This window comes from Danio aesculapii, chromosome 11 (assembly GCF_903798145.1).
Source record: "Danio aesculapii chromosome 11, fDanAes4.1, whole genome shotgun sequence".
NCBI classification, from domain to species: domain Eukaryota; kingdom Metazoa; phylum Chordata; class Actinopteri; order Cypriniformes; family Danionidae; genus Danio; species Danio aesculapii.
In genome coordinates this window covers 31,248,095-31,259,368 of record NC_079445.1, presented here as the reverse complement: position 1 = coordinate 31,259,368, position 11,274 = coordinate 31,248,095, and the positions used below count along the sequence as shown (strand labels likewise).

At 34.5% G+C, this 11,274-nt stretch overlaps 1 protein-coding gene across 1 annotated transcript; it reads right to left on the bottom strand.

The window, feature by feature from the left end:
- Positions 1-6,342: 6,342 nt before the first annotated feature.
- wdr83os (WD repeat domain 83 opposite strand) lies at positions 6,343-9,111 on the bottom strand. Its single transcript, XM_056468254.1, has 4 exons — positions 8,967-9,111; positions 8,338-8,443; positions 8,115-8,212; positions 6,343-6,686 (listed from the first exon to the last, which is right to left on the bottom strand). The coding sequence occupies exons 1-4, from the start codon at positions 9,014-9,016 to the stop codon at positions 6,620-6,622; spliced, it is 321 nt and encodes a 106-aa protein (XP_056324229.1). The 5' UTR covers positions 9,017-9,111; the 3' UTR covers positions 6,343-6,619.
- Positions 9,112-11,274: the final 2,163 nt, after the last annotated feature.

Below are 11,274 nucleotides of genomic sequence, written 5' to 3'. Positions count from 1 at the left end.
TACATGCAAACACCACCTTTAAAGGGTTAATTTAAGTTTATATATTTCTTTTCATAGTTCTGACGGCATTGTTGGGACATAAAGGGATGCAAGGCTAGAATGTACAAGACATACTAAAGTCAGTTATGTCAGTTAAAATCAAGAACGACTTGAGCCTCGAGGGGAGTATCAAAAACACTCATCAAATTGGTAATATTCACGACATAATTACCTTTAATTTGCTGTTTTAAAAAAGTAATCTCTCTTTTTAATGTTTTAAAAATGCCACCAAGCAATTTTGTGTTTAATTGACTTCTAAACATAGACCTCTTGGCTAAAATAAGACTAAATTTGGGCTGTCAGTGAAAATTTCATGGGCGTCTAAGAATAGGCTAACATTTCATTTATTTATTTTTGACTCTCAAAGTGCTGCCGGAAGCCATTAGTCAAGTTTCCATTCTAACGTGAAGCAATGTGAATTAGGTGCATTTCCATCAAGTTGTTAGAGCAGCCAAAGAGCATAGAATCACTAAGAGGCAACACTCTAGTGCAATTTGGTAAACAGCCACTAGATGGCTTGGTGGCCATTTTGGAATAAAAATTCCAATAGAACAACAGCATATTATAAGTCTGTAAAATAAACTATTAAAAGTGCTGATGATTGTAATAGTAAGTGTTGTATTGTCATCTTTCAGGTTGTATCTCAGCTTTAATGTGCTTTTTATATAAATAAATAAAAAACAAAGCAGCTGCTTGCCATCGAGACAGCATTAAGATTTAATGGACTGCCGATCACTTTCACTTCAAAATGACGGAATCGCGGGGCTGTTGCTGGGTGCTGCTGTTGCAATGGAACGTTCTATTGAGTGTCGCATCTTGGTCATTCTAAGCTCTTTGGAGCAGCTGACTGCAGTATTGGTAACCTAGTAACCAACAAAAGTAAACAAATCAAGCATAATGGACAAGGCTGATTAGTAGTAAAGTCTAAATAGGATACACTGTATATCAATAATTAATATTTTTACAGTACTGTGACGGTTTGGTTCAGTGAGGGGTAGACATAATAAAATATAATAAATGGGAAATTTTATAAATAATGTAAATCATTTTCGTTAACTTCCGGCCTTAACCATATCTGATCTAGCAACAACCCTGATTAGTGGGTTTAATTTTTGCTATGTAAGAGTTTATTCAGCAAATGCAATTCCATCGCTAATTATTCGCATTAGCCCTTTTTCCGCAAATGTCCAAAATCATCTAAAGTGAGTGTAAAAAAAAAATTCCAAATTAAGGGACTTTTATTTGTCATTTGGCGTTTTCATCACTCATTTCTCATGTAATACTTACAAATTTACGTGGGATTAGGGCAGCACAATATATTGTTTCAGCATCGATATCGTAATGTGTGTCCGCAGTAGTCACATTGCAGGACATGCAATATTAAGTTGGGATTATAGTTGATCAGCACAACAACTAAAAATACATGAGATTTGTGGAGTCATTGCAAAGTACAATGACTTTGTTTTAAAGGCATTTCAAAAGTGTTTAAAGGATACAGGTACAAAAAAAAGTAATTGTAAGTTTAGTGAACAACAATTTTACTGAATTAATACAACGAAGACTATACAGTGTTATTTTACATTGCCTTGTTCAATTTATGTACCTGAATACTGTTTGACTCTATGGAAAACCATAAAGCAGTGTTTTATTTACTTTTTTTATTGCTCTATTGTAATAATTTTTGCTTGCAATTTGTTTATTAATGTTTATAAATGATTCACACCCTTAGAAAATCACCCCAATCAATCTAAATGAATGATTTCTTTGCAAATTTAGCTATTTAGGATATCTGGTGAATTGAGTTCATTTCACAAGGAAAACAAAAAAATTGCAATGTCAGTTTTTCTAATATTGTGCAGCCCTGCATAGGATGATGAAAACAATGTTATTTTTTTTCTACACTCACCAGCCACTTTATTAGGTACACCATACTAGTACTGGGTTGGACCCACTTTTGTCTTTAGACCTCAATCCTTCGTGGCATAGATTCAACAATATACTTGAAATATTCTTCAGAGATTTTGGTCCATATTGACATGATAGCATCACACAGCTGCTGCACATTTGTCGGCTGCACATCCATGATACAAATCTCCCGTTCCACCACATCCCAAAGGTGCTCTATTGGATTGAGATCTGGTGACTGTAGTGGCCATTTGAGTACAGTCAATTCATTATCATGTTCAAGAATCCAGTCTGATATGATTTGCACTTTATGACATGGCACGTTATCCTGCTGGAAGTAACCATCAGAAGAGGGGTACACTGTGGTCATTAAGGGATGGACATGGCCAGCAACAATACTTAGATAGGCTGTGGTGTTGACACGATGCTCAATAGGAAGTAATGGGCCCAAAGTGTGCCAAGAAAATATCCCCCACACCATTACACCACCAGCAGCAGCCTGAACCATATATACAAGGCAGGATGGATCCATGTTTTCATGTTGTTGATGCCAAATTCTGACCCTACCATCTGAATGTCGGAGTAGAAATCGAGGCTCATCAGACCAGGCAACATTTTTCCAATCTTCTATTGTCCAATTTTGGTGAGCCTGTGTGAATTGTAGCCTCAGTGTCCTGTTCTTGCTGACAGGAGTGCCCCCCAAGGTGGTCTTCTGCTGCTGTAGCCCATCTGCCTCAAGGTTTAACAAGCGATTAGCTGATTAGAAATTTGCACAAGCAATTGGACAGGTGTACCTAATAAAGTGGCCGATGAGTGTATAATGTTCTACTAGAGGAAAAAAGACACCTACTTCTTGGTTAGCTTGAATGTGATTGAATTTACAGCAAATTTTTATTCTTGTGTGAACTATCCATTTTTAAGCCTTCACACACACTTTTATGCCCCTTCCTGGAGCTTGACAGCATTGTGACGTTCATGTTTTTGCATTTTTCATTCAGGTTTCCTTATTTAAAGAGTTTGATGCATTGGCTGCTTCCTGGACGAGACAAAAGCATCCCTTTTGCATTGTTTTCTAAAGCGACAACACCATAAATCTCTCTGTAATGAGAAGGTAAGGCATAAGCACAGGCACAAAAGGTAGTAAGACCCAATTCTGGATGATTTCATTTTCATCATTGTGTGTTACAGCAAGTGGCCATTTGTGTGGGTTGGATCTCCATTGCACCAACCCACAGACAGCCTCACTATTGTGTGGGTGTGTATGAGCACACGCAATTTGGGTGACATTTGCAAAGTTCTCCAAAACCACAAAAACTTACCCGTAAAAATAATGGGCATCAAAAAAATGTCAAATGTCAAACTCAAGGGTGGCTTTCTGGATTGATCTCAATGCCTCTCTGCAGTGTGGCATTTTCATACGGCTGCATATTAAAAAAATACATTTATAGTGAACTGTAATCAGAAACGGTTGATGAAATTCAGAGTCTCAGCTAGTTCTGCTGCTGACAAGTGTAATGTTACATAGAAGTGAGAGGAAAACGTTTGAACAAACAATAAAATGATTTGCTGCATTTAGTACCCTTCAGAGCATAAATAATATGTTATCTGCTGAGTGAACACATTATGATAAATAGCTCAGGCTATATGCCATCACACTGAGAACAGCAAACAGACTAGCAGCAGATCATCTAAAAAGTACAATCCTGTTTTAAAAATGACCCAAAACAGAACCAAGGTGATACCATGGTATTTTGAATATATCAGGTATCAAAACAGCAGCACTTTGACATGGTCCAAGTACTTAAATGGGTTTCAAAAGTACTTAAGGGAAATACCAGAGTATTACCATGGTATGACCAAATGTACCATGATATTTTAATGGTACTTTACTACATTTCAGCTAAACAAAAATAAAAAGTAAATATTCTTCTCTTATATCGCAAATATTGCAGGTACAGGTTTACCAACAGACAAACAGAAAGACAGATTGAGTGACAGACAAACAAACAAAAAGACAGACAGATAGCCTTATGAAACCACATTTGTATTACAACTAAACCAGAAAACGGTTATTTTATTTAAATCATGGTAACCACAAATTCACCATGGTTTTACTACATTATCCATAGTTCAAACGTTTTGCAGTACACTTGTGGTTAAACAAATCAATGCCTGTACTACACTTTAACGATAATAAACCATGGTTAATTTGAGTAGGTAAAGTAGATAGATAGAAAGATAGATAGATAGATAGATAGATAGATAGACAGATAGATAGATAGATAGATAGATAGATAGATAGATAGATAGATAGATAGATAGATAGATAGATAGATAGATAGATAGATAGATAGATAGATGGATAGATAGATAGACTTAACATTTATTATATGTTACAAAAGTATACGACTAATTGTATAACTAAATAATATTTTATATAAACAGAGCTTTAGGCTATTGATATAAACACTGTTTAAGCGATGGTGATCAGAGATACAGTAGGATACCGCAGTGAACTCACCACCCGAGAGGCTTGTGTTTTCTCTGAGAAGATCCCGGATTCTGGACCCGTCCGGTTCACCTGTAGTATATAACTGACTAAACTAGCAATAAAACTCCACAAACTGAATGGTCGGACGTCCGTTGACTCAGAGCGGCTGGTCATATCCATCTTCAGGCTCGGAACATTCTGTCTTTAAGTATTTTTGTTGACAAAACAGACACTTTTGTGTGGGTTTTCCCCCTCAGTGTAATCGTTGGGTCTTGTCAGATGTGGAAATGAAGGCTCTCCTCCTGAACGACTCTGCGTGGCGCGAGACCTGCATACACTTGCACCGCGCGCGCGCACCTGAGACGTGACTGTACTGAACGGAGAGCTGAGTGTCGCGCGGATTAAACTACGCGCTTTCACTGCTACTGCGCGGTGGACGAGGGACTGTACAATTAGGGATATTTTTGATTATCATAGGAGAAATGTCGGGGTGAATTTCACATAATCACCTCACATTGATATAACGTAATCCATAATTAGGAAATTCATGATCCGCTTTTATTTATGGATTGGTTTAACAAAATAGGAATAGGAATTTGATTCGATGTAATTTCGTATGGCTTTAATAGGCATAGTAACTGTAATTGAGGGTGAAAACTAATTATTCAAAACTAATATTAAAGGGACAGATTAAGTCTAAAATAAAAAATACAACCATTTACTTGTTCAAAACCTATTTGAGTTTCTTCCTTCTGTTGAAATCAAAAGATGTTTTGAAGAATGCTGGATGCTAGCTTCCATAGTAATTTTTCTTCCTACTACTGGTCAAATGGGTGCCAGATATGAACATTCTTCAAAATATCTTCTTTTGTAATCAAAAGAAGAAACCCATACAGCTTTAAACCCCAGCAGGGAGAATAAATAATTAAGTAATATTCATTTTTTCGGGTGAACAATCCTTTTAAAAATATTTATGCCTAAATGCCAAAGGTTATTGGTGCTCTTCATTCTTCAAGTATTTCATTGTTGTTGCGAATTCAATAATTAAATCAATCATACTAAAGACAAGATATTTTTACTGAAATAAAAGTAAATCATAATTTGTTTAATTTTATACATTTTAGTTGAACTGTTTTGTCAGTGCTCAAACATTTGATGCATCATTATAAGGGTATATTTATTTATGAAGCTTCTGGAATATCACTCAGCAATTTCTAAACATTTCTGTTACTATGATCATATTATTCTTCATGACATTAATCATTTAGCATGCCAAATTCATCTATCAAATGTGTGAGAACTAGATTTGTTGAAGACACTGCATTACCTTTAAAGATATATTTGTCATCAGAAAACACTAGATAAGCAGTCATAGAATAGGCCTAGATTTCTGGCATTGCCATAAGTGTTCAGAACCTCAGATCAAATGTTTCCACCTAGTGGCAAAATAGGCTATACACATTCAAATGTTTTTTTTTTCACTATCAAACATACACACACAGAAAATTTTAAAGAATCAACAATAAATTTATAAAACCAAAAGTCTACAAATAACGCACTTTGCTCCAGTTAATGAAAAAAGTAATACATCCAAAAAGAGTTGCCAGTTGCTCATTAAATCCTCCAGGCCTGTGCAAAATCCATCTTGGAACAACTAAAAGGAATGAATCTGGCCCTTCTGTACAGTGCTGCATATTCTCTTATTACAGCACATATCTCCTACTTACAAAACTCAATCTTTCAAGAGTAAAAGGTTTATTTATACTTATGTCCATATATAAAGTCAGAAGCAGCAGCAGGACGAATAAATTAACATCAGACTCTAGTTTTGCACATCAAAGTGACCTAATTAAAACTAATTACTTGTGTGTGTATATATATGAAAAAACAACACCCGCAAAGAAATATTTGAAGCAGCGCATAAAAACGTCATTTATTTCTCAATATCTTTCACAGCATATGAATATTTTAGCATGGTGTGGTCATTTACATACATATTATAACTGGTAAGCAGAGAAGAAAACTTAAAATGGCCAAACAGGAGCTCCAACGGTCAATTTGTCAGCTTCTGATTGGCCAGCTGGGCTGATGAGTGTAGTCCATGCGTCCCAGAAGGACAGTGGGAGGATCAGCTGGTTCTCATACCGTTCCTGCTGAGATGCTGACTGCGTTCTGGATTATTTGTTACCACGGTGGTGACATGGGCTGTGGGTTCTGCAAATAAGACATCACGACCGCTGATATGGACAGCCTGGAGAAACAAACATATGTTGAAATTGGCAAACAAGTCCAGAAGCATAACATTTAAGAATATCTTTGGGTAAATAAAATGATATTTTGACAAAAACACTGTTTCAGATTACAGAGTAATTATTCAAAACGGATATTAAAGGGACAGTTTATTCTAAATGTAAAGGGATAGTTTACTGAAAAATGATTATTTTACTTACTCACCCTTCACTTTTTCAAAGCCTATTAAGAGTTTCTTCTGTTGAACACAAAAAGATGATATTTTGAAGAACGTTCACTTCTGGCACCTATTTGACTTTTATTGTAGGACGAAAAATTACTATGGAAATTAAATGGGTGCCAGAAGTGAACATTCTTCAAAATATCTTCTTGGAAGAAACCCATATAGCTTTAAACCACACTAGAGTGAATAAATGGTGAGGTAATTTTTTTATCTTCTTGGTGAACTATCCTTTAAAAAATGTTGAAAAGTGAAACAAATCAAGAAACTGAATATTTAAAAAATGATTATAATTACCTTTAACCCACAGGTTAATAATAAGTCTTGCATCGACTGATCATTTTATGACCTCAATGTCTCAAACAGAACCACATAAAAAGTATTTTATTTATTTATTTAACTCTCAAAGTCCTGGGTTTAGTTCTTCGTACCTCACTTAAATGATCTGAGATGATTTGACAGATCCTGGATCTTTTAATGTTGATCTCTGGCTAATTTGGTTTTTCAAACAAGTTCATGAATCAGATTAAAATGTCTGGACGAACTGATCTGAGATCGCTGCGTGTGTTGTGTAGGACAGATTATCAATCCTCGAAATTCTGATCAGCAATGCAACAATCGGCTGATGGCACAGCAGCATAATGACATCATCTGATTAATATTCAATTATCCATCTAAGCAAAATTACAAGAAATTCATATTAAACGAATTGTTAAATATGATACACAATATCTTTACACATTTGTTGTGGGCTGCAGGCATTATACTTTCATGTCGGATTTTCTTTATTATAGTAGCCTTGGCCCATTTATGTTTCTTAATCAGCGTAAGGAATAACTGGCTGTTTAAATTAATTTTGCAACAAAAAAGTATTTTGATATCAGTAAAGATGTCTGCAACTTTTTCAAAGCATCAAATCACAGTCATATTAGCTGTCAAAACATGTGCATGACTGCATAATTTATTATTCCTTTAAATCGTCAATCACCCAATCCAGCTAATTGAGTAATCCACGTGCAAAGAACAGACCCCTGGTAGCGGTTGACCTGATATTATGAATTTCAAACAATCACATTTTCAGCTTAAAATCTTCTGAAATGTTCTACTGAAGACAAAAAGCCACTTATATCTTAAATGGCCTCAGGATAAATAATGAGATTTTCATATTTGGGTAAACTACCCCTTAAATTATAGCATCAACAAACTTACATGAAGCTGCTCATCATCTGTTTAGTGTCTTCTGAGCTTCGTGAATTGGCAAAACTGATGAATGAGCAATAAACTGCAATCCACGCACACCATTTAAGCTGCAAAACACAAATTAACCACAATTTGAATCGCGAGACCAATCTACTCATGTTTTAGTCATAAACAACAAGAAACGCATGAAGTAAAAAGCAGTATTGACAGTAAAAACAGTAGATGAGGTCACCTTGAGCATCAGACCACACATACTGAAGATCATGCCGAGCAGGTTCATGTAATCTGGTGTAGGATCTTCCAATGTTGGGTTTGATTCGGTGTTGGGAGGCTTGTAGCTGCAAAGTAAACGCACTGCATTTTGATTAAGCGTCTATTTCATGTATCAAATTTATACTATTAAAAAAACGATTTGACAAAAGTTCATCAAACAAAGTAATAAAAATATACTTAGGTTGAACAAGATAAAAAAAAAAAACAAGACTAGTGTCCAAGAGTGATCATGGTTTTACTTCAAATAAAATGTAATTTTTTTTGGTAGTAAAACCTGGTGGTAATGGTAACCACAAATGAACCATGGTTTTGCAACCGTCAACCATAGAAACCATGATATTTGTAGTAAATTTAAACTCAAATTGTGTTTAAACCAACTAACATCAATAAAAGACTGTAAGACATATCTACATTATATTTAACATGACTCTAAACTGAATATTACCGTATATAATATACTTAAAACAGAAAATCTGGTTTAATCTCGTCTAATCATTAGCTCTGTTGCTAACAGTGATGCTAACGACAGTCAATAAAAACACCCAGCATAATCACTCAAGCGGTGTTAAACACGGATAAAATACTCACCGAAAAATCTTATTCGGTCGTCTTGGATCTGCCATGTTGTTCACGGTCATAATTTTAAGAAGCTAATAATATTAAAACTACTTTGAGAGGCTTAGGAGCAGCACGTCAGCCAACAGCTGACATGTAAAACTCTCCTACGCTCAGTTCTGGTGCATTCAAAGCTGTGCGGATTCTCAGCGTCCCCTGTCGATGAGGAGTCCTCGAGGATAGACGACGACTGTGTATTAATGTAATGTATTTTGTAGTGTTTATTAAGTAATATTACATTTTGTAGTCTTAAGTTTCTTCAAGACCGGAATTTTTTATCTTTAGTTTTAAAAAATATTCATCACTTTAGTTTGAATTCAAAAGGTAAGACTGAATAGGGTTATACTATTAACGGCTAGTTGATAAGAGTAGTTAGGTCTAGTTCAAGGGCTAGTTAAGGGCTAATTCTGTCATAATTTACTCACCCAAACCTGTTCCAAACCTGTTTGATTTTCTTTCTTCTGTTGAACACAAATGAAGATATTTTGAAAAGATTTGTAAACAATTATTGCCATTTGTGTTTGTTTTTTGTCTACTACAGAAGTCAATGGTTTTCAGCTTTCTTCAAAATATCTTCTTTTGTGTTTAACAGTAGAATGAAACTCATAATGGTTTGGAAACCTTCAAGGGTGGGGAAATGGTGAGTAAGCTTTCTTTTTTTTTTAAGGGTGAACTCTGTCTTTGGTCAAATATTAACATGATGGTTGTGTTTATGCAACTGGCCAAATATCTAGTTAAGCTATTAACAGAAATACCTGTGCTACAAAGTGCTAAAAATACATTCTAACTGAGCCATTTCGAATTTTGACATCAAGATGTGCTAAATTCGGCATTCTGCATTTCATATGATTCAAAATTAAATAAAATTTTTATGTAAATTGCAAGAATGAATTAATCATGCACAAAAATTCATGTTAAGTGCAAGAAGTATTGGTAGCTTCATTGCATAATTATAGGTCTGTGGAAAATTGTAAATATTGTAATAGTGCAATTATTGTAAAATAATCAGAGATGATAATTTAAAATAATAATAAAAAGTGTAATAATATAATATCTAGCTCATATTATTAAAATGCAAACTGTTTATAGAAACCGAGTAGTACCAGTAAAATAATTAAATACAAATAAAAATTTAGATAATAAAAAAATTAAAACAAATAAAATAATTCTAAACACACCAAATATTAAAAAAAAAAATCACTTAAGAATAAAAGTGTATTGTATGTGCACTGCATTCGAAATTTATAATAATTTTTGTCAAAGTAAGAGTAAATGCATAATGCACCAAAATTACAAGAATGATTGACAGACAGCGTGAATGCATAATTATAGGTATGTGGGACAGTTAGTAACAAATTAAAATATTTTTAAGAAAGTGTAATAAAATATTGTTTGGTAACACTTTATTTTGATGGTCCATTTGAGTATTAGTAGACTGTCTGCTTAATATCTGTTGATACGGTTCCTTCAACAGACATTTAACTGACTATAAGAAACTTTGCAAGCACGTCAACTTACACTAACCCTAACCCCAAACTAACAGTCTATAATCTAATGAGAATTAGTTGGCATGTAGATGCAATGTAATTAAATTTAACAAACAGACCATCAAAATAAGGTGTGACCTTATAGGTAGATAATGTAAGTGATTATTAAAAAAATAACCTGCTGTCAATGAAAACTGTCAGTGTTGCCAGATTGGGCAGTTTTGAATTTGATTGTGTAGGTAAAAAATTACACTGACGGGTTGACAAAATTTGGCCGGTTTTGAAACATAAAATTTAAATATGCAACTTATTTAACAAAACATAACTGTGTGCTCCTACTCCATTCAGTTTTGACTCTCCCTCGCGTGCACGCACCTCACGCAGCACCTGCAGTTAAACTCACATCAGTTTATCATAACACTTCTATCGATCATTCTTTTCCGCAATTGACTGCAAGAACAAACATAGAAGAGTTGTCTGATTGACAAGCAGCATCTAACTATATTCAAAAGAATTTAAAACGCTAAATGAGATTAATTTTTACCCCATTTCGACAGTAACACATACTCTTATAAGCAGCGTAATCTGCACAACATTAAGTGCAGCGTGTGGGTGAGAGAGGGCAGTGTTTCGATGTGATCCAGTTATGTTGTGGTTCTGTGACTGCTGGTGTTGGTTGCTGTATGGTTAAAAAATATGACAGTTAAAGTAAGGTTAATTTAAATTTAAATAAATAAAAATTAAATAAAATTTTAATTTAATATTTTGGGCATTTTTTGTACGTTTGTGCGGGT

Bases quoted from the DNA above. Each gene is read 5' to 3' on its own strand.
- wdr83os (XM_056468254.1), bottom strand. From the start codon at position 9,016: ATGACCGTGAACAACATGGCAGATCCAAGACGACCGAATAAGATTTTT. The intron at 8,444-8,966 runs GTGAGTATTTTA...TTTACTTTGCAG, and splicing joins CGACCGAATAAGATTTTTCG to CTACAAGCCTCCCAACACCG. The intron at 6,687-8,114 runs GTAAGTTTGTTG...TTGTTTCTCCAG, and splicing joins CAGATGATGAGCAGCTTCAT to GCTGTCCATATCAGCGGTCG.